General features: G+C 42.4%; 3 protein-coding genes across 3 annotated transcripts in view; 2 read left to right on the forward strand and 1 right to left on the reverse strand.

Moving 5' to 3' along the window:
• The window catches only part of wdr47a (WD repeat domain 47a), a 32,013-nt gene extending 16,792 nt beyond the window's left edge, over positions 1-15,221 (forward strand). Inside the window, exons 10-17 of the mRNA XM_084058653.1 lie at positions 1,120-1,371; positions 2,030-2,093; positions 8,167-8,324; positions 9,359-9,528; positions 10,354-10,524; positions 10,997-11,128; positions 12,662-12,880; positions 13,853-15,221. Coding sequence (XP_083914779.1) covers positions 1,120-1,371; positions 2,030-2,093; positions 8,167-8,324; positions 9,359-9,528; positions 10,354-10,524; positions 10,997-11,128; positions 12,662-12,880; positions 13,853-13,998 — 1,312 coding nt within the window. The 3' untranslated portion in view covers positions 13,999-15,221. The remainder of the gene's footprint in view (positions 1-1,119; positions 1,372-2,029; positions 2,094-8,166; positions 8,325-9,358; positions 9,529-10,353; positions 10,525-10,996; positions 11,129-12,661; positions 12,881-13,852) is intronic.
• Positions 3,137-4,462, forward strand: LOC311045971 (phosphatidylinositol glycan anchor biosynthesis class U protein-like; the record flags this gene model as incomplete). The annotated part of the gene is made up of 1 exon (XM_084058042.1): positions 3,137-4,462. The coding sequence occupies one exon, from the start codon at positions 3,137-3,139 to the stop codon at positions 4,460-4,462; it is 1,326 nt and encodes a 441-aa protein (XP_083914168.1).
• LOC311046387 (peptidyl-prolyl cis-trans isomerase-like) lies at positions 6,634-7,128 on the reverse strand (the record flags this gene model as incomplete). The annotated part of the gene is made up of 1 exon (XM_084058654.1): positions 6,634-7,128. The coding sequence occupies one exon, from the start codon at positions 7,126-7,128 to the stop codon at positions 6,634-6,636; it is 495 nt and encodes a 164-aa protein (XP_083914780.1).
• Positions 15,222-23,776: the final 8,555 nt, after the last annotated feature.

Here is a 23,776-nt window from a genome sequence, read left to right on the forward strand (position 1 = left end):
GGGTTTCAAAAAAGTGAATAAAAAATGTGTGCCCTGCCCCCCCCCCCCCCATCACTCTATCTACAGGACAAAGGCCCTTTGAATGATCCCCCCCTCCCATACCCCTCTGCATTATGCACAAGACTATTGCACAATGACATCATTACTGCTCAGTGCTTTTGTTCCCTGTCCCCGTTGCCGTTTTAACTAGATGCAGACAATACGGCACATGATTGTTTTGGTTTAGTCTGAAGCAGCCTGGCAATAAACAGGATGAAAGGGGAAGTATATTCTGGTCCCCAGGAGGGGAGGGAGGGGACATTGCTTTCACTGCTTCACCCAGCTGATGGCTGCACAGTTGGCTTTTAATTAGGGCCGATAAATAATTGATTGTCAGGGTGCGACTCAGGAGATGTAGGACCCAAGCGTAAGAACAGACAAGTCAGAGGCAGAGCATGTCAAATGCTCAAGCATTTATTCTCTGTACTCAGGAAGGCAAGTGGAATAAACACGTGGAGTATACTGGGAAAATAACTGAACAGAACACCATAACAGCATTTAAGGACTGGCAAGAAACAGAAGGCACTGAGGGTTTATATACACACAGGGATAACCACACACAGGTGAACACAACTGACAATCAACACAGGCCAGGCTAGAGAACTACTGTACAGGTGGAGATCACTCTCAATCACAGGGAAGTTAGACAACACAGGCAACAACTATAAGGACGGCAGGAAACACTAGAACATTACTACAAAATAAAATTACACAACAGACAGGTTAGGAGATGATTTTGAGGGAAAAGTGTATAACTTAATTTTTCTCCAAATATAGCGAACATAGCAGATCTATCAGATAGATGGGCTATTTTTTGCTACAATTAAGTAAGTGGTTAAGCAAGCATTAAAAAACAGCCTAAAGCACGCAGTGGTCCTCAAAGTAGACAGGGACCCCCAGGGGCCCTTGGGGGGGGGTTCCTTCCAGGGGGTCCCGAGCAAAAGCAGATAATACAGAATCACAATCATTTTAGTCACTTTATCCATTCATATGTTAGCTATTCAAAAATAGCAGACATACAAGCTGTATGCCTTGTATTTTTGAAGATTTTTTGTGTGTGTGTGTGTGTGTGTTCCTCAGGTCCATCCAGAAGCTTGAGGAGCTGAACGTAGGGATGGAGAACCTCGGGGAGGAGGTCCAGGCTCTGACCCAGCAGTGCAACGGCAACGAGAACGGGAACGGGAACGCCAACGACGCGCCGGCCTCGGAGAACAACAACGAGCAGCCAGCCACGCAGGGGGAAGGGGTGCTCAGCAGCAGCACCCCACAGCGCACGGCGGGGGGCCGGGCGGTGGTCCCTCCGCCCAGCGAGTCCCCTGTCCTCTCCCAGAGGTGGGTGTGATGGCCCTGTGTGGCTTTGTTCACTCACCTTAACCCATTAAACACATCTGTGTAACGACTTAAACCATTATTTTATACTTTGGCTATTAAAAAATAGCAGATCTACAAGCAAAATGACATTTTAAAAGTTGCATAGTGAGGCTTTAACCAAAGGTTATTTTTGATATAATCTTTCACTGGCATATATTTCACAATAACCATTCCATATAAATGTGTTTTTGAACAATATTTTTTAGTGGTGTCTGCCCCTGACACTCATGCCAAAATGACACAGGCACCGGACATGTACCAGAAATGTATTTATTTATGTATTTTAAAGTTAATACATGCCATTTCTGAAAAAGTTGTTGTTGCTTTCAGATATAAGTAACCCCAGTGCTAGGGCCCTGCAGCATATGTTTGGACTGGTACTTCTGAGGTTTAGTTTCAAACTGAATTTCTGGCTAATCACAGTTCTAACAGACATGAGGTGTCGCCAAAAAGACTACTAAAATGAATGTTTCACAGTATGACTTCAAGCTCGAATGTGTGATTTGTTTTTATATCCGCTGATTAATGTGTGTGTGTGTGTGTGTGTGTGTGTGTGTGTGTGTGTGTGTGTGTGTGTGTGTGTGTGTGTGTGTGTGTGTGTGTGTGTGTGTGTCAACAGTGGGCAAAAACCAAAAGGAGGTAAACCAGACGATTCCCCAGGCTCCTTAAGCCGAAGTAAAGAGGTAGGAACCCAGGAATATGTGTTCATGTAACTCTTGAGAGTGTAAGAATGGACCCATGTGGTGAAGAGGGGGCTGTCTATCATCTCAGTGTTGTCAGCTGTCACATGGACGCAGCGTCCTTCTTGGCTTTTGTGCAGTGACCTGTTTGTGAAGCTATAGCACATCTATCATGCTATGAATACATCCTAGATTAGGCGTTCCCAGACTGGCTGCGACACTACCAAATTGTGAAATGGCTTAAAAAAAGGAAGAAAGGAAAAACAAAGAGCAGCAGATCTACAAGCTCATAACAAACCAGATTGAAAGTGGTTAAATTGGCACAATAACCTTATGAAATGTGTTTGAATTGAAATGAAATTCAGTCTACAGACAGCCTTGCCCAAGTATAGAGCTGCCCAAATACTGTATGTTAGATCCATCACGTAGATCCATTAGCACGTTACGCAACATTACAACATGTCATCATGTCTGTTATGGCCTGTTTGGCCTGTTTGACCAGGAGGCCACAATAACCTACCTGACCTGGCGGAGACCTGCGCTCCGAGGAGCGCTTTTTCTAGTTGTATTTCTAGTTTGGTTCCCAAAGCCTTCTGTTTCTTAGTGTTTAGTGTTTCTTATTCTGATTCTGACAATGTTTAGCCTTGGCCATTGACTGCTTAATAAATCTTCACGGAACTGTTTCTCTTTCTGCTGTCCCTTGCATTTGGGTCCTGCAGCCCCCGTTGAGAACTGTGACAGGAAGTCAGGGGGACTCAGATCCATTAGAAATGCACAAAATGTAGAGATATTGATAACATCATCATTGTGACGTCATAGTCATGGCAGAAATAAATGATAAAAGATTGGTGCACGCATGCGCCTTTATTATCATTACTGCATGGCTCGGGGAAAGCTTGCTTCGCCTACACCACAATGCCTTGTCAAGACTGACGTCGTCGGCCTTGCCCTTGCCAACCCAAAGGACTTCAATTCCCATCATGCCTCTCTCTCTCACGGGGTGGGGCCACAAGGGGATGATTGGGGAGCTCCTCCTCCGCGCCGAGATGGCGGCTCCTTTGACGCTGTTGTTGATTCTGTCCGCTACGATCCGCGCCGTTCTGTTTGGGTCCGGTTTAGCGTCTTTGATCGCAGAGAGAGTGGAGGTGGTTTCTCCTCTGAACGCCTGGAAGAGAGTGGTGGAAGGTCTGGCCCTGCTCGACCTGGGACTATCCCCCTACTCTGGAGATGTGGTCCACGAGAGCCCTCTCATCATCTGCCTCTTCCACTTTGTCATGGATTATGCAGAGATCACGTTTATGATGGCCGATGGGATCACTGCTGTGGCTCTCTACCTGGCAGCAAAGGACTACAACCAACAAGCACTCCGAAAGCAGAAATATGCTCTGGAGGCAGAACGCTACACTGTAGACTCCCTGGAGCTCGTCAGAAGCCCCGGTGAAACGTATTACATCCCGCTAAAAGTAGCCATGGTTTACCTGTTGAACCCGTTCACCATCCTGTCCTGCGTGGCCAAGTCGACCTGTGGCCTAAACAACGCTGTCACCGCGCTCTACATCCTCGCCACCGTTAAAGGAAGTGCCTTGCTGAGCGCCGTATTCCTGGCCCTCGCCACGTATCAGTCCATCTACCCGGTGACGCTGTTTGCCCCTGCGTTGCTGTACTTCCTCCAGCGTCGGTGCATCCCAGTAGACGTTCACAGGTCCAGTTTCTGGTTCTTCCTACTGCAGTATTCCTTCATGTACCTGGGCAGCCTGCTGGTCCTGGTAGGCCTGTCCTTCTCCCTGCTGGCGTCCTGGGACTTCCTTCCGTCCGTCTACGGATTCATTCTGTCTGCTCCGGACCTGACTCCGAACATCGGTCTGTTCTGGTACATGTTCTCGGAGATGTTCGAAGCCTTCCGTCTCTTCTTCCTGTGTGCGTTCCAGATCAACGCGTTCCTCTACACCGTGCCTCTGTCCATCAAACTGCAGGAGCATCCGGTGTTTCTGATGTTCATGCTGATCGCGCTGGTGTCCATCTTTAAGTCCTACCCTACGGTAGGAGACGTCGCTCTCTACCTGGCCCTCCTTCCCATGTGGAGTCACCTGTTCCCGTTGCTGAGGAACGTCTTCCCGGTGTCCTGTGTGCTGCTTGCCTGCTCCGCCCTGTTCCCTGTTTTCTGGCACCTCTGGATCTACGCGGGCAGCGCCAACTCGAACTACTACTACGTCCTCACTCTGCTGTTTAACATGGCACAGATCGCGCTGGTGGAAGATTATTTCCACGCGTACCTGAGGAGAGAGTATCGCCTGACGCACGGGCGGATTGTTCCTCACACTCCACAGACAGACATTGTTGAGCAACGCGACAATCCTCCTACTATTACCTAGTTTGACGGAACACATGTTATTTTTAAGTCCTGTTCCTTCTTTCTTGCAACCCCACCCTGGAGGGATTTTGGAGCCCCACCTTTCTTGCAACCTCATCCTGGAGGACTTTTATTTTGGACTGGAATATTTAAATATTTTGAACTGGAAGTCCCTCTGAAATCAGTTTACCTGGTGTCTTGGCGGGTCATAGACCACCAATTACAGAGTTTTGACCGATAATTTGTTAAAATCAATCAATCAATTGATTTTAACAAATCATTGAAGTTTCTGTTTGAGAACATTTAACTATAAGCTAACAAATAAATACAAATAAATCATTGAAGTTTCTGTTTGAGAACATTTAACTATAAGCTAACAAATAAACAAGAAGTTATTTTCTTTTTCTTTTTGTGTAAACAAAAGGAGATCTACAAACCTCTCCTTGTTTACTTTTATTTAAACAACCTGTGTCTTCAGGTTGAGTTAGCACTAGGGAGTTACCACATGTAAATGGAGCTCTTGAAGTAATGAATACAAATATATTATTAAACTTTAGGTGTAACAAAAAATATGCTCTGGAGCAGCACGGACAGTTTAAGCCTTTTATTGTTTAAGTGACTGGCGCTTCGGACTTCGGACTTGCACCAGTAACAATAAAAAAGGTCCTGTGGTCTTTGATGGCCAGATGTGAGTTCTTGGGGGCTAGAAGAGCTACTGTAAATAATAATAAAGAAAACGCCGGGTTATTGTGTAAAAAAAGACATATTTAGCCACCGGACAGAATGCTCCCAGAATGCTGAACTTTTATTTTCTCATTTATTACATAACTTAAAGGAAGACTTCAACCATTTTCAAACTATTTTCATGTAATTGGTCCTTACGAATTAATGCTCATGATAATGTGGTACAATTTTTGCCTACTCGCTCTGTGTCTCAGAGGAGGGTTGTGGACAGATCAGAAACCCTTCTACCAGCGACATCATCGATAGGAAATCTAAGCTAATAGAAACGGCAGGCTTTCTATTCCTGGAAAGTTAGCAAACAGTAATGGAAGCCATTGTTCTCTCGTTAATAAAAAATGAAATGCACATTTTTAAATCTTGTTTGAAAAAAAAACGATGTAAAAAAAAAATCCATTTTATCATGAGCATTAATGGGGACCAATTATATGAAGATAATGGGTGAAGTCGTTGTTTAACAAAAAACGAAATAAGAATTTGACTTTTTGGAGAAAATAAAAGCTAAGCTAACGTTACTAATGCAGCAACATGAGGGAGGAGGCCGGGTCAGTCAACAGACCCACTCCACCTAGGACTTCTCACTCAATGGTGATGGCTCCACTGTCACACCCTCCACCCATACCGCTAAAACCGCCTCCTTCCACCTCAAGAACATTGCCCGTCTCCGGCCCTCTCTGTCAATTTCTGCAGCTGAAACACTCATCATCCATGCATTGTTTCATCACATCCAATATGTTCAGAACTCAGCTTCTCGCCGGTACCCGCACCAGAGACCATAATACACCAGGTCCTCTACGACCTACACTGGCTTCCTGTCAAACAAAAAAATCCACTTCAGAATACTGCTCACCACCTACAAGGCACTTAACAACCTGGCTCCCCCTACCTCTCTGACGTCCTTCACCCTCATGTCCTCTGCCACTCCCTCAGGTCTGGTGACGCCAACCACCTGGCGGTGCCTGACGGTCCAGGCGCCGTCCACTGGCACCGAACCTGTGGCTTTTTTTGTTGCTGCCCCGTCCCTGTGGAACGCACTCCCCAACCATCCTCCCATTCTTCAAAACTGCTCTCAAAAACCATCTCTTCAATATTGCTATCCCTAGCTAACCGCTTACCTCCTTGTTCTTTTTTGTTCTACCGTTTTGAAAGATTCACATAATTTATTTTGTGTTTTTTTCCTAATAAACTTAATTATCTTTTTGTTTTCTCCCTACCCATGTAAAGCGACTTTGAGTACTTAGACAAGTGCAATATAAGTCGGAGATAATATTATTATAATCAGCTGAGTGAAGCTAGAAACTGAATCGCCCACACAGGATTAACCTGGTCTGCCGTTCCTTCCCTTCCCTAATACATATCAAACTTTGATATGAAAAAGGTTGACTCACTGCACGTTCAGTAGCAGTTCTTGGAGCCCAGTGTAGGGGTCATGTTTTGGGTTCAGTGGGCCATTCAGAGCTGTCCACAATCAGCGATTGTGATCTTCTTCGCGGTCGTCCCGCCCTCGGATCCGTAGCTCTCCACCTTCTTCAAAACGTCGAGCCCCTCCACCACCTGCCCGAACACCACGTGCTTCCCATCCAGCCAGGCGGTCTTCTCGGTACAGATGAAGAACTGTGACCCGTTGGTGTTGGGCCCGGCGTTGGCCATGGACAGGACGCCGGGGCCGGTGTGACTCAGAGTGAAGTTCTCGTCGGCGAACTTGGTTCCGTAGATGGACTTGCCGCCGGTCCCGTTGTGTTGGGTGAAGTCTCCGCCCTGGCACATGAACTTGGGGATGACCCGGTGGAAGGAGGAGCCCTTGTAGCCGTAGTTCTTCTCCCCGGTGCACAGCACACGGAAGTTCTCGGCCGTCTTGGGCACCACGTCGGCGCGCAGCTCCATGACAATGCGGCCCACGGGGGCGCTGCCGGCGCTGATGTCAAAGAAGACTCTTGGTTTGGACATGTTGGGATGTGAGGATTATCTTCAGCTGAGACGGTTATATTTTATTACTGAATACGTCAACTTCTGCTTAAAGCATTCTTGTGTCTTTCCGTGCCTTTTATAGGATCTTGCCATGTTGATGACGTGATGACATGATGACGTGATGACGTCAGTCATCTCCACATGCATCTCCATATTCTAACCTTTTGTGTTTTTTCGTAAATGAATGTCCTACTTGATCATACTACACAGTGTTACACAAAAGCATCAAAAGTATCTGATCCACTAGCTCGAAACGCGGTGTGAAGCGACGCGTTTTGAGCTTGTGGATCTGATACTTTTGCTATTTTTCAATTTCAATCCCGAAACAAACTATTTTTGTTGCAGTCCGAAAATAGTTTTTAGAATCAGCCTCAGATCGAAATGGGTATCCCAGATTTGACCACCAGGCGACGGCAGCCACTGTTCTACTGCGGTTCTGGGGGCTTGTTTGGGACGTGCATATAAGGCACGGGGGGAGACATGCACAGACTGCAAGACCCTTTTTAGCGGCGCTAGCCGATATTAGCCCTCTATACCTGGCTTTTGCGTCAACGTTCTGATTGGTCAGACACGTCAACAAAGTGATTGGTCAAGCTTCACGTGACACGTGGCTATAAACACATTATAAACACTTATTGATGACAAAATGTATCAAAGGCGCCGCTACCTTCACACAGGTGTGATTTTTTACAAGCATGTTCCTCCGCACGTGTTACACCCTCCCAGTGAAACTCCTCACCTGCCCTGAAGTCATGTGTATCAGAGGACACACGCACGCACGTACGCGCACACACACATACACACACACACACACACACACACACACACACACACACACACACACACACACACGTATTGCAATGGCAACCTTTCCCAATATCTTGTTATCGACAACGTACTGACAGTCGCTGGCATAATGATAGCATCAAGGTCGATGTGTTTACAAGGAAGATCAAATCAAGCTAGAGCGCGCTGCTAATCACGTTCGATCCCATGTGCTTTGTGTCTGTATCTCAGGATGACAAGCCCAAAGACCTCTTTGTGCCCGTGAACACGCTGGAGGACACTCAGGCCATCCGAGCCGTAGCCTTCCACCCGTCAGGAGCGCTGTACGCCGTGGGCTCCAACACCAAGACCCTACGCGTGTGTGCTTACCCAGAGACGCTGGACACGAGGTAAACACCCTGAGCAACAGGTCCCTGTTCTGCTACAGCAGTGGTTCTCAGACAGTGGTCCTTGAGGGGGTTCCAGTGTGGTACCCAGCTAAATGATGGGAGAGTTGGTAACCAAATGGACCCTCATAGACCTTTAACTCTTGAGAGCGTAAAGGGTCCATTTGGTTTCATTTTACGCTCTCAAGAGTTCAATTATTGTTAAACATCTGCATTACTTAATTAAATAATTGTTATTTTGATCAACGTTTGCATGTTGTCTCTCCTATGGTACCAACATCAATACAGCATGGAATTGTGGACAACGTACGTCTTATACAACGACAACAAAATATTCTAAGTTTTGAGTCTGAGAGTCTAAATCTCGTCAAACGGTGGTCCGTGGCTCAAATGCCTAATAAATAATGGAACTTGATATGAAAAAGATTGAAAACCACTGTGCTACAGCTACACGGTCTCATCCCAACTACAGATTAGTACGCCAGCTTGATTGATTGATTGATGTACTTTATTTAGTAAGACATGAGAACAACAGTACATGGAAGTACAAATTCACAAGGTCTACTAAACTGGAAGACTCATAAAAGCACTGAGCTTGTTTCAAATGAGTTCCCCACGCACACAAATCATGGTGATCACACTCACACTCACTTTGTACTTTGTAAATCGCTCTGGATAAGAGTGTCTGCTAAATCAGGGGTTGTAAACTGGGACCCCCTCCCCAGTTTGGTGGGGAGGGTCCATTTGGTTCCATTTGTACACGGTCATAGTTACGGAACTGTAAGGGTCTGTTTGACTCCTAACTATCAGTCATTTAGCGGGAACCCCCTCATTCAGGCATTTAGCACACTGTGCTAAATGCCTGAATTGTAAAGGGATTGTATTGTATGTACTAGCTCATCATGGCTCTTTGATGGGTGTGCTAATTGGAGAAATTAGAAAACAACTGAAAACAACAAGAAATAAATAAAACCAACCAACAACAACAAGAACTGATTCTCTCCGTTTCTTGTCCTCCATTTTCTTCCTGTCTTCAGTGGGTCAAGTCCTCCCAAGCAGCCGGCGGTCCGTTTCAAGAGGAACAAACATCACAAGGGCTCCATCTACTGTGTGGCCTGGAGCCACTGTGGACAGCTGCTGGCCACCGGCTCCAATGACAAATACGTCAAAGTGCTGCCTTTCAGTGCTGAGACCTGCAACGCCACAGGTACGCTTCCTAACACACCTCCCAGCTTCTAACAGGATGTGGAGTGTGATTCAGCAAGGAGCAATAACAGTTACAGTCCAAATGCAAACTGTAAGCCCTTTAAAGTGGGTATATATTATTTTTAATACAATTAATAGTGGGTGTGTTAGATGTAGGTGTGTCCAGAGCCATGGGTGAAACAATGTGCAAGCATAGACAGTAGTCGACAGTATTGTCAATGCATAGTGTAACACCTAAATCTAACACACCGAGGCCTGTCACAATTATTACATGATCGTCTAATCGCAATTATTTGAGATGATCGCAAATATTTTTGCATAATCGTCATAGTCGTTTTCATGTTGAAAAATGTTCATACATTTTCAAATACTTCATAAAAGCTGAAATAGCTTGTAAATCAGCTATTTTTTTTTTTTAAAGTATATTTAAATTTGTCATATCTGCCTTGTGCAATATTTGATTAGAAAGCATAAAAGGCAAATTTGTATTCATATGTTCCAATGTTCAATTCCAAAAACACAATTAAATCGTTTATCACAATTATTTGGGTGACAATTGATCTTGACTTAAACTTAAATGTGTAACGTGACAGCCCTAAACACACCCATTATTAACTTTATTAGCCGCAGCGGTGTTGCTTACATCATCATGTGGCCTGCTATGTTTTTACCCTGCTGTAATAAAAAAAAACGACACAATCAGTCTATGGTTTCATTCCCTATAAGTGGTTAAAGGTCTACTTTGGCTACTCGTTCTATGTGAGAAAATCAGGCTGATCACCTTTCTCTGCTTCTTGCTTCCCTTGTTCTCCTCCTCCTCCCAAAGGCCCGGATTTAGAGTTCAGCATGCACGATGGCACCATCAGGGACCTGGCCTTCATGGAAGGTCCAGAGAGCGGAGGAGCCATCCTGATCAGCGCCGGAGCAGGAGACTGCAACATCTACACCACTGACTGTCAGAGAGGACAGGGTCTGCACGCCCTCAGTGGACACACAGGTGAACTGCACGTTGTTGTGTCCAAACAGTTAAAAGACCAGACTCATTTATTTGACTTAAAAAACTCACAATTCAATGTTTCATTTTGTTTAGAGGTGGACAGTGGTGGAAAAAGTACTATTTTTTAAAAACTTTTTTTACTTGCAATATAGAAATACCCTGCAACAAGTCCGGAATTCAAAATGTGCTTTAGTAAAAGTACAAAAGTATTGGCATCAAAATGTACTTCAAGTACCAAAAGTAAAAGTACTCATAATGCAGAATGTCCCATTTCAAGTTTTCAAATGTATAAACATCTTTTGAAAATAGCAGATCTACAAGCTTTTCAAATGGCCGAAAAAGTAAAAGTAAAAGTATTGGAAATTGAAAATACTCAAGTAAAGTACAAAACACCTCAAAGTTGTACTTAAGTACAGTACTTGAGTAAATGTACTCAGTAACTTTACACCATGTGTGCGTTGCTGCTCCCCAGGTCACATCCTGTCTCTGTTTACATGGGGAGGCTGGATGATCGCCTCTGGCTCCCAGGACAAGACGGTGCGTTTCTGGGACCTCAGGGTGCCCAGCTGTGTGCGAGTGGTGGGCACTGCCTTCCATGGTTCAGGTAACATTCATTAGTTTTAATTTAACTGTGTTACTGTCCTTGATTTACTGCTAATAATAATAATAATAATATAACTATAATATAATATGACATAACTAGAGACTCCATCATCGTTTGTGTAGCACTTTTCAAAGTGTTTTACACAATGAAACAAAGTGAAAACTAGAACCCAGGACTTAATTTTAATGAATAAAACATTACTGTATGGTAGGGTATGTTAACCCTTTAAGACCTGGAACGCATCTGTGTCACTTTAGATTTTTTTGGCTATTTTTGAAAGATCTTGAAAAAAAAAAGTTTTTTCCAAAAACTGTTAGGATTTAGATTTGTTTTAAGAATCGCCTCAGGTCTTACAATATAACTAGCATACAAATAACGTTGGTTGGGTGGAGGTGGTCTTTCTACTCTACCATTGAGACATTTTTAGACCCTGGTGTCGTCTAGATGCCATACCATCTTTAATTATTGTAGTTGGGACGTCAGCCTTGCAAATGATCTCTTTCCGTCATAAGAGGGAGATATTGAACATTGAATTTACAGTAGAACTGAAGGTAGAGAATACTAACTAAACCAAATATTTGAACTAGAAAAGTGCTCTCCTCGGAGTGCAGGTCTCTGCCGTGCCCAGGGCCTGCAAACTTTGGAAGGCAGTTCTAGCCAATTGGAATGGAATACCAAAATATCTGACTTATATGTCTTGATCGTCATGTCAGAGATAATGTGTACGGATTTGTGTGAGTTTTGGACAACATTTGTTGGAGTTGTAGCAGAAAGTGTGTTTTGAAGAAAACGCAGAATGGTGGTCTGGCATAAATGGCCTGGGCCTATATGGCAGGGGTTCTCAAAGTGGGGTCCGGGGACCCCCAGGGGTCCTTGGGGGGGTTATAATAGACAATAATTTGAACCACTTTATCCATGCTTTATACGTTGGCTATTCAAAAATAGCAGATATACAAGCTCACAGCGTGTCACTTCAAACACTTCAAAATATGAGCTTTTAGATCTGCTATTTAGAAAAATCTTGAAAATGTGTGCAAATCTTTGAATATATATATATTTTTAAGCAAACATTTTTAACTCAAATCTTTGCTTCTCTGGATTCTACAAAAATCTCTTCTAAATCCTAACAGTTTTCAGAAAAAACGTATGTTGCTATATATATATCTGTGGTTCTCAAACGTTTTCATGTCAAGGACCTCCCAAAATTATATGTATTTGGCCGCGGACCACCCTCTCAAAATATTTTGTTCCAGGGACCCCCCAGAAGCAAAGATTTACAAATGTTTGCTTTAAAAAGATTATGTTCAAAGTTCAGCCCAAACTTTCTCTCTAAAAAAAGATCTACAAGCTCATAGAGCGGCACTCGGTGCCGCCATGAGCGCTATGAGCTTCTATATCTGCTATTTTGTAATAGCCAAAGTATAAAATAATGGTTATAGCTAAAAATCTAAAATGACACAGATGCGTTCCCGGGTTAAATGGGTTAATCCAGGAATGTTGACTGTTCAGTCTGTCCTTGTCCTCTCTCCACAGGCAGTCCAGTGGCCTCGGTGGCGGTGGACCCTAGCGGCCGTCTCCTAGCAACAGGCCAGGAGGACAGTGGGTGCATGCTGTATGACATCAGAGGGGGACGCATGGTCCAGATGTACCGGCCCCACAGCAGTGACGTGCGCTCCGTAAGGTTCTCCCCCGGAGCCCACTACCTGCTCACTGGTTCCTACGACACAAAGGTCATGGTCACCAACCTTCAAGGTGAGGACAGGCCTGTTTCCCAACAAAGCCCAAATATCGTTTTTTGTTATTATAAACTAAAGGGACAGTTCTGGTTTTTACATTTTGGTTTTTAACCTTAAGGAGTAGTTCATCCAAAAAAACTTCAAAGGAGACTCTTTGAGTCCGCCGGTCATCAAATTATTGGCTTAGGAATGCAACAAAAATAAAAAATCTCCATGAATCCAAGGGGTGTGTAATTGATAGAAAATAAGTCCTTTTTGGGTGAACTACTCCTTTAAGAACTATAAACCACTTAAAGAACTATACACTTTTTCAAATTTGACAAATAGCACCAATCTACAAGCTGATGCGACATAATAGTGAGCTTGTAGATTGAAAAGTTTGAGAAAGTTTGCCCGAAATAGCGACAACAGGGATAATGTGGTTAAAGGATTTGGTGTCAATGTCAACAGTTAATGTTTTTTTTTACACATAATAATTATCTATCAATGTATGTATAATGTATGATAATAATAATATATCTCTGCTGCCTGTCGGGCAGAAACCAGCTAACTCCAAAATGTACATTTTTCAGGAAACGACAAAAACAAAACAAAAAGTGGAGTTAGGAGGTTTTGTTCATCGTTGCTAAGAACAGCTGAATGGACCTCCAAGCTCACAATGAGGTTGGAGGTCAAAAGGGGGTGGAGCCTGGAGTCAGCAAAACCAGCTAAATCCACCCCCCTTAGGTGGAGTTAGCTGGTTTAGCAGAAAGTTTCAGGATCCAATGGAGTTAGCTGGTTTCGTCAGAAGCGCTTTTTAATATCTTTCATTGGGTCAATATTTTTTTTTACCAACACACAGACGTAAAGGGTGTTCAACAGCACTGATTTATGGAAAAAAAATGCAAAAGCATGAAAATGGAGTCAGCTGGTTTCTGGCCGACAGCAACGGTCTATAATATAATTCATTTGTAACTTGCGTGTGATTTTTGTGTGTTTCTATGTGCAGGTGATCTGACCAAGCCGCTGCCCCAGACCGTGGTGGGAGAGCACGGGGACAAGGTCATCCAGTGTCGATGGCACACGCATGACCTGTCCTTCCTGTCGTCCTCTGCTGACCGCACCGTCACGCTCTGGACGCACAAACCTAACTAACGCACACACACACACACACACACACACACACACACACACACACACACGCACTGACACACACACACACACACACACACACACACACACACACACACACACACACACACACACACACACACACACTCATAATTAGGGCTGTCACAATTACAAATTTAAGTTGGCGATTAATTGTCACTCAAATAATTGCGATTAATGTTTTAATTGTGTGGCATTGAACATTGGAACATATGAAGCCTTCTAAGGCTTCGTATTCAAAAATTGCACTTGAAAGACAAATAACTATAATATACAACATTATTTACATATTTAATCAGTTTTATACACGTAAAAATAGCAGAAATAGCTGATCTGCTTTTTTAAATATTTGAGAATGTGTGAAAATGGAAACGATTATGTCAAATAAATGCGATTAGACGATTATGTAATAATTGTGACAGGCCTACTCATACTCACACAACCTGCCATAAACACCCTGAATCACACACACATCACTACATCGAAGCATCACACACACACACCGTCTGCACCGAAACACAACCTGCTAAACACTCACTTGCGCGCGCACTCACACACCTACACACACACACACACACACACACACACACACACACACACACACACACACACACACACACACACACACACACACACGCATCAGTGGCACCTTCGTTCCCATCTGTAGGATAACTAATGGATATAACCCTGTGATAATTCAACAACTCTTGTGGGTTTACTGTACGTTGGCTTGCTGATGATTCATTCTTTGGATTTGTTTCTTGCTGGTTGTTCTTTTCTTTTCTTTTACTGTTATTTTTTATTCCCACCCACCGCTGTCACAGTTCCTTCATTTGGAATGATTGTAGGAGTTGATTGCGGATCGATGCTTTACTGCAGTACAACGATGGTGCCTTTTCCTTTTCCTTGACTCGTTTCCAACTACACATCTTTTAACTACACAGCAAAGTCAATGGACCCTTACAGGTCCATTTTCCAATTTTATATTAACGCTCAGTTAAAGTGTCACTTTGGGATTTGACACTGGTGGAAAGATGCTAATGTCTCCGGTAGGAGAATCAAAGTTGACACTTTTGAGTCTCCGCCGGTCATCAAATTGGCTTAAGAATGTGACAAAAACTAAATAATTGCCATGAATTCAAGTCTCCATGGGGTGAGTAATCGATAGGAAAAAAAGTAATTTTTGGGGTTAACTTTCCCTTTGAATACAGGGGCGTCCGGGTGGCGCAGGGGGTAAAGTTCCTGCCCACCACCGTGGGCAGGAACGTTCCTCCTCAATGCAGAATCTGTTCTTGAGAGATTACTAAACTGTAGGCCTTACCAGGGACAGGACTGTATTCGGGAGGACAATGGGGAATTGGTATAACGACAAACTGGGAGAAAAAGGGAAAGACATTTTAAAAAAGAAAGGAAAATGCGATTTTTAAAATAATTTTATTATTTCATTTCTTCAGAAGAATAAGGCTACATTCCTCGTTGTTTTGCACAGCGTTTTTGGTACAGCCGGTGTTCTGCTGCTACTGTTTGGAGAAAGTGTTAAGATGAGTTTTTTGGGGCGTAAAGTGCAGGTGTACATTTTATTTCAGGGGCAGTTATACGGAGATATCAGGAAGTTGCATCTGTGGAAGTCATAATATAGCCTAGCTAGCTATATGTCATTACAACCACCCCGTGGGATGTACTAATGTCGAACGTTTGCATTGATATAGCTTTTCAGTTTTGTAAATAGGAAACAGAAACGGTGTACATTTTGCTCGTCATTTTGTTTTAAACGTAACAATCAGTGTTCAGTGCTCTGGGGCTGGTGCAGTGTCTTGCAATGGCTTGCTTGCAATTGAAGAATCCGTTTTTAATTTGTAATTATCAAGATCAAAGGGAATTAGGATCCCAGTGTATCCTAATATATTTTCTATCACTGATGAACAAAAGCTCTGGTATGCCTGTTACTGATGATACTATATCAACACAGTACACTAGGTGGCAGTGTTCCCCCCCATAAGGTTATTATTGAATGCACAATGACATCTTAAAAGCACGTTTTGATATAACGATGAAGCCGTATTTGGAGCATATGCATTACTTTGTTGTATTTTACTTTCGCACTTTGTTTTGACACTTGTTATACTAATTTGCTAACCAGGAAGCTAACTTTTAAGTTTTTTAAGCTTTGTTCTTTTACATGCTCATGTACAGTAGATTGTTTTAACCAAAAAGGCCAAACTAATATGTATTTATTTATCCGTTGTGTTTATATGTATGTACAGTTAGGTTGTTTTTGAAATGGTAGTGGCGCCTGTAATGTAGCTTTTCTAATTCTTGTTTTTAAAAGGTGATTAACCACTTGAGCCCTATAGTGTCACTATTCTGGCTATGTCATAATAGCCGAACATTTGGCGAAAATAGCAGATCTACAAGCGTCGTGATGCATTTTGAGCTTGTAGATCAGCTATTTTCAGTGAAGAGATTTTTTTTTAGAGGGAAAAAAGGAAGGGGACCAAGTATGGACCCCTGGGGGACCCCGATCAATGAAGTATATAGGGTTTGAGTGGTTAAGTACAGTGATGGTAGCTTATTGACGTGTGATCGCTGCTAAGCTAACTAAAATAAAAGGGTCTGACACTTCAGACTGAGACTGACGTCGTACTCTGTGGTTCTTTTGATACAAAGGAAAGCACGCAAGTCTACCGTACCATGTACACTTAAACCTTCTAGTACAGTGGTTTTCAACCCCCTTTTTACGTGAAGCCTGATTGAAAGAACTCTTCCCAGCTAAACTTTTACTAATTAATTAGTATATTAGCTTTATCAGCTAATTAAAGCAGACACACAGGGTTATTGTAATTTAAAGGTGTCCCTGAGCAAGACACCCCAGTGAGCCATAGTCGAATATTAGACGTCCGTTTTTTTTTTAGACCTAAATTAGCTGGTCTAGAATCGGTATATAATGTAGACCGAATTTAGCCGACTGAATTTAAAGCATTATTCCATAAATATCGATTAAAAAAACAACTGTAAGTTGCATAACTGATCTCCAATTATTGGACAAAAACAATTTGAATAGCCATTGATCATTATACAGTATAGTTTAAATTTAGCCAATATTTAGACGTTTAAATCAAATATCAAAACCATATATAAACGTCTACATTTAGACCAGTTTTAAACCATGACATTTATTTTATTTTTTAGACATGTTTTTGAAAAGGGGTTTTATTAGGACGTTAACAGTATGTTTAGAAGTGATAATATCTCACTATTATCGCTTAAATAATGGCAGTTTGCATTAATGGTGATAGGCCAGTAATGCAAATAGTCCTTTAAAATATATTTCTATAACGGCAGTTCGCACTATTTGCGGTCGAGGACAGCCTAAATCAAAATAAACTCGACGTGACTGCACACTCAACACAGTCCACACTGCATACAATTAATTTTAAAAACGCTGATTTGTGTATCAATGGTGATTGTGCAGAATTAACAGCCAACCTGTGAATATAAGCACAATGTCAGTCTGTGTGAGACAGTCTGTGAATAAAAGATGCATTCCATTTTATTTTATTTTAGGCAGCTATCTCCTCTGTGCCTTAATTGTCTGAAATTGCACCCTTCTACCATAATGGTATTCATTTAATTATTCTACCATATGAATCTGTCAATCATATTTATTAATGTAATTCACATTTTCACCCTTTATTCTCAGTAAAATATTGTATATGTCAAAAATATGTAGGTATTTTTTTTTACTTTACTGGAGTATTTGCAATTTTCAGTACTTTTACTTCTACTCCATTACATCTCAGAGGCAAATATCATAATTTTACCCCATCACAATTATTTGAAAACTTTATTGTAGTTAGGCCTACTTTGTAGATTTTGATTATTATCACTAAAGATACATTAACCACTTCAGCCCTATAAACATTTCCGCTATTTGAAAATAGCAGATCTACAAGCTCACAATGCGTTGCCACTTGACGCATTGTGAGCTTGTAGATCTGCTCAGTGTCCACTCTTCGTGACGTCACCGCCCACGCCCATCGCAGGCGGCTTTGCGGGTGAGATCAAAGGGAGAGCGCGAGCAGTGTTCAGCCCCGCCTCACCTACACACACACACACACACACACACACACACAGAGCGGCAAATACGAACGAGCGTTTGTGACGCAGCTCTGTTTAAATGTTTCGAAGTAAAAAAGAGTGTTAAAAAGTTAACTAAACCACTCATAATGTAACATTATTCCACATGGACGTCGAGTAGAGTTACCAGGGAGGTGGAACAAGCTGTTAAAACGCTAAAACAAGACAATTATCTCCAAGCAGGTGAGTTTTTTTTTGATGGAATTGCGAGTAATTTCACAATTGCAACTAGTAGGATGTGTGAAGTGAATATATAATATGTGTTTTATTGAGCTGTGTTTTATTAGGCAAAACAATGTAAAACATCAGAATTACATTTATAATACTTTGTCTAAAAGGCCTTGTTTCCATTGAGGTCCTTGGTATTCATTTCATGACAGGCCTAGTCAGTGCTGGAAAGTAACAGAGTACATGTACTCAAGTACTGTAGGCTACTTTGAGTACAATTTTGAGATATATATATATATATATATTTTACTTTATTCGAGTATTTCCAATTTGCAGTACGTTTACTTCTACTCCACTACATCCCAGAAATAAATATTGTACTTTTACTCCACTACAATTGTTTGAAAACTTTAGTTACTAGTTACTTTGTAGATTTTGATTATTATTACAAAACCTACAGTAACCACTTAAGCCCTATATATATATTTCGGCCATTTGAAAATAGCAGATCTACAAGCTCACAATGCGTCGCGGTGCGAGGCATTGTGAGCTTGTAGATCTGCAGTAGATCTGCAGTAGCAGCCCGCTTTGCGGTGAGAGATCAAAGGGACAGCAGGTGTTTGCCGCCTCGCTCGCTCGCGCGCTCTCTCAAAGCAGCAAACACGACGTTTAATTGTTTGGCAGTAAAAAGACAGTTTAAAAGTGAACTTTAACAACTCCTAAAGTAACATTAGTGCACATGGACATGGTTATGGGTAAAGATATCAGTGTTTATTAGGCTGGTGAAGAGCAGGCTGTTTAAAACACAAGTGAATGAATTCTCCATCCAGACAAACAGGTGAGCAGTGATTCTCAACCATTTTAATCTCAAGGACCCCCAGTTTGACATGCATTAGGCTACGGACCCCCATTTAATGGCATTTCTATCTCTGGGACCCCACTACTGTAACTCTATGTTAATGTAACTCTGAGAGTGTACAAATGGAACCAAATGGACCCATAAGGGTCCATTTGGTTCCATTTTTACCTCTCAGAGTTACAGACCCATAAGAGTCCATTTGGTTACATTACATCTGCTATTTTTGAATAGCCAAAGTATCCTTGGGGGGGGTTCCAGGGGGTCCCCAGCAAAATGTGTTATCACAATCATTTTATTTGCAACCACTTTAACCTTTTATACTTTGGCTATTTTAGAAAAATCGTGAGTATTTGTGCAAATCTTTGAATATAATATTTTTTAAAGCAAACATTTGTAACTCAATTCTTTGCTTCTGGGGGTCCCTGGAACAAAATATTTTGAGATGGGGGTCCGCGGCCAAATACATATCATTTTGGGGGTCCTTGACATGAAAAAGTTTGAGAACCACTGCTGTAGAGGAGGAGGAGGGATGTTCATATTTGTATCATGTTTTGTCTTTTTATAATGTGTGAATGAACTGGGCCTGTGTGTGACATATAGTGGGATTTGTTTGGAAATTCCTTTATGATTAAGAGTCATTGTGTAGATAACATAATAGTTGAGTTAACCCATTCAATCCGGGAATGCATCTGTGTCATTTTAAGATTTCTTTGGCTATTCAAAAACATACAAGCTCATAGCGCGGCACCGAGTGCCGCGCTATGAGCTTGTAGATCTGCTATTTTTTGAAAAAGATATTGTGAAAATTTGTCAAATCTTTGAATATGTATATTTTTTAAAAGCGAAAAGTCAAATCTTTCCTTCTGGGGGGTCCCTGGAACAACACATTTTGAGATGGGGGGTCCGCTGGTTCCTATTTGTCTCTCAAGCAAGGTGGTTAAGACCATTGAAGGCTGGCTGAGCTCGTTCATTTGGAGCAAGAGACGGCCCAGGTTAAAATTATCAAAATTACAAGTTCTGTCTGGCCCTGAGGGTGGACTAGATCTTATAAAGTGATATCAGGCAGCTGCACAATAGGCTCTATGCACAGCAGCCGTATTGGGAATGAATTGGGACCTTTCCTTACTTCCTTCACAGGTGTTGCCAATAATACTAATTAAGGCTCTGTTCCATTTAGTGTGGCACAGTGATTGTCTTATTTTCAAGGACCCCCATAACTCTGAGAGTGTACAAATGGAACCAAATGGACCCTTACGGGTCCATTTGGTTACATTTTTACACTCTCAGAGTTACACACAAGGGGCCATTTGGGAACCAAAATGGAGTGTTTCTAGTGAGCCAACATGCACAATATCAGCACCCTGACCAGAATGGAACAGAGCCTTCATTAGTATCATTGGTAACACCTGTGAAGGAAGTACGGAAGGGGCCCAATTTATTCCCAATATGGCTGCTGTGCATAGAGCCTATTGCGGTTTGACTGATTGACATCACCAGCTGGTTTGGAAGTGACAGATCAATTGTGTTGCAATGTTTCCTCTGTGTGCATAATGACATTTTTGCTGTTGACCCTGTGAGGAAGTTAAATGATGTGTGGGTCACGTGTCTCTCCTCTGCAGAGCTGGTAGGGTAATCCTGTTGATTGGGAAAGGGCTGTAGAGCGTTGGTTCTCAGAGTGGTGTCCGGGGACCCCCAGGGGTCCTTGGGGGGGTTCCAGGGGGTCCCCAGCAAAATGTGTTAATATAGAATCACAATCATTTTATTTGTAACCACTTTAACCTTTTATACTTTGGCTATTTTAGAAAAATCGTGAATATTTGTGCAAATCTTTGAATATAATATTTTTTAAAGCAAAAATTTGTAACTCAAAGCTTTGCTTCTGGGGGTCCCTGGAACAAAATATTTTGAGATGGGGGTCCGCGGCCAAATACATATCATTTTGGGGGTCCTTGACATGAAAAAGTTTGAGAACCACTGCTGTAGAGGAGGAGGAGGGATGTTCATATTTGTATCATGTTTTGTCTTTTTATAATGTGTGAATGAACTGGGCCTGTGTGTGACATATAGTGGGATCTGTTTGGAAATTCCTTTATGATTAAGAGTCATTGTGTAGATAACATAATAGTTGAGTTAACCCATTCAATCCGGGAACACATCTGTGTCATTTTGAGATTTCTTTGGCTATTCAAAAACAGCAGATCTACAAGCTCATAGCGCGGCACCGAGTGCCGCGGTTAAGATTATCAAAATTACAAGTTCTGTCTGGCCCTGAGGGTGGACTAGATCTTATAAAGTGGTATCAGGCAGCTGCACAGCTGCCTGATACCACATTTGGTTGCGCAGCTGCGTAACCAAATGGACCCTTACGGGTCCATTTGGTTACATTTTTACACTCTCAGAGTTACACACAAGGGGCCATTTGGGAACCAAAATGGAACCAAAATGGAGTGTTTCTAGTGAGCCAACATGCACAATATCAGCACCCTGACCAGAATGGAACAGTATATTTGAACTCAACCCAAATAATCATATGAACTGGGGACCCCCCCAACATAATCATATTTGAACTTAGTTTTTTAGTTTGACTCGGTTCCACAGATAAATATGACAATAGCCCATCTACAAGCTCACAACGCCTCGCACTGCGAGGCCTTGTGAGCTTGTAGATCGGCTATTTACAAAATGTTTTCCTTTCTTAGGTAATATTTGACAATCTGGCCAATGTATCACAATCTTTTCATAGTATATTTGGTTACTTTGGACGCAGTGATTATTAGTTTATTTTTAGCTGTCATTTTAGAGGAATTAAAAAGGTCTTAAAAGTCCTTAAATTGTTACTTTATAAATGTGCAAATACCCTGTTTACACTTACGGTGCGTTTTAACAGCGGGCAACTCTCGGGCGATGCCGGGCAACATCGGCCAAAAGATAATGAAAGTCTATGAGAGCCGGCGATCGGGCGAAGTGGGCGGGGGGGCGATGAAAGATGGATTTTCTTTATCTTTTTGGACGATGTCGCCCAGTATCGCCCGCTGTTAAAACGCACCATTATACTGTATGTTGGTTTGTTTACTGTTGAGTGAGAACATAATGTTGCACATTAAGCTGGCCATCTGGGGTAACCAGACCCCCCAAAATAATTTGGGGGGTTCCCCCCTGGGAGTCCTGACCCCCAGTTTGGGAACCATTGTTCTACTACTCAATGCTGAATCTATGCATTATCATTGTGTTTTGTAATAAAATGGAATCATTTACAGTAATACAAATGTTTAAGACAATTTAAAAAAATTGTCTTATGATGAATCTGAATGCCCTCTAAATGCACAATAGCTTAAATGTGCTAAAAAAAAATAAAGTTTGACTTGATACACTAGGCTGTGTACAGTATGTTGTGACAGGATACAATATACATATATCTGGCTCTCGGTCACTTGAATTAATTGTTTTTTTCTTTCTGTTTTTCTTTCTTTCTTTCTTTCTTTCTTTCTTTCTCAGAGTGGAAACACAGACTGCGCTGAGATTGTTCTTGTGCCCTAAATGCCCAGAAGACTGAGGTTCTCACAGAGATGGTGGGAGACGCGCTGGAAGGCTCAACCCGAGGATGCCCTTAGAGATCTCTCTCTATCCATGGATCCGTCTGCCTGGGGGGGGATTCCTCCGTGCGGTTGACCCTGGTCTTTGGTGGACCTCCACTGTGGCTCGATTGCTGAGCGATCAGATTTCTGGTCGCCGTACGGTGGTCTCCACTGGTGGTCTCCGCCAAAGACATCGGCCCGGCGGGGGTTTCCTCTGAAGACACCTCATAGTAGGACCTCATTTTAGGAACTAATGTTTCCATTTCCTTTGCTGGATGCTGCAGTTGCTTCATGCTGCAGTCTGTTGGATGGTGCTTGTGGCGTATGCATGTTGGATGCTGATTGAGTCGTATGTGTGCTGATGTGGTTAAAGATGTTGCTCTGCTGCTTTTTTTTTTCAGGTTGTGGAATCGACAATTGTATATGTATTTATTGTTTTCAGGTTGAATCTAGAAGGTAGTTTTTTTCAGGGTGTAGTACGACTATGTTGGTAGTGTAACCCTAACCCTAACACGTTTCTTTCAGGTTGTAGTATGACTATGTTGGTAGTGTAACCCTAACCCTAACACGTTTCTTTCAGGTTGTAGTATGACTATGTTGGTAGTGTAACCCTAACCCTAACACGTTTCTTTCAGGTTGTAGTATGACTATGTTGGTAGTGTAACCCTAACCCTAACACGTTTCTTTCAGGTTGGAGTATGACTATGTTGGTAGTGTTGTGGCTGTTATTGTGTGTGTGTGTGTGTGTGTATGTGAGAGAGAGAGAATTTGCATTCAATATATTTTTAGACATAAGCCTCTGTAAATCCAGGCCTGGACCTGGTCATTTCGTTCCGTTCACATTATTATTATTATTTTATGAACAATCTAATGAGCATTTTTCTTTCTTTCTTGACCCAGATTGGACCAGGTGCTGAAGACGATGAGAGATTATCGCCTCGACATACTAGGCCAGGGGCATTCAACTAGATTAGACAGGGGCCCAAAATTGTTAAATGAATTGAGGTCGGGGGCCACAGGCCTA

This window comes from Gymnoscopelus microlampas (assembly GCF_963454915.1).
Source record: "Gymnoscopelus microlampas genome assembly, chromosome: 5".
NCBI classification, from domain to species: domain Eukaryota; kingdom Metazoa; phylum Chordata; class Actinopteri; order Myctophiformes; family Myctophidae; genus Gymnoscopelus; species Gymnoscopelus microlampas.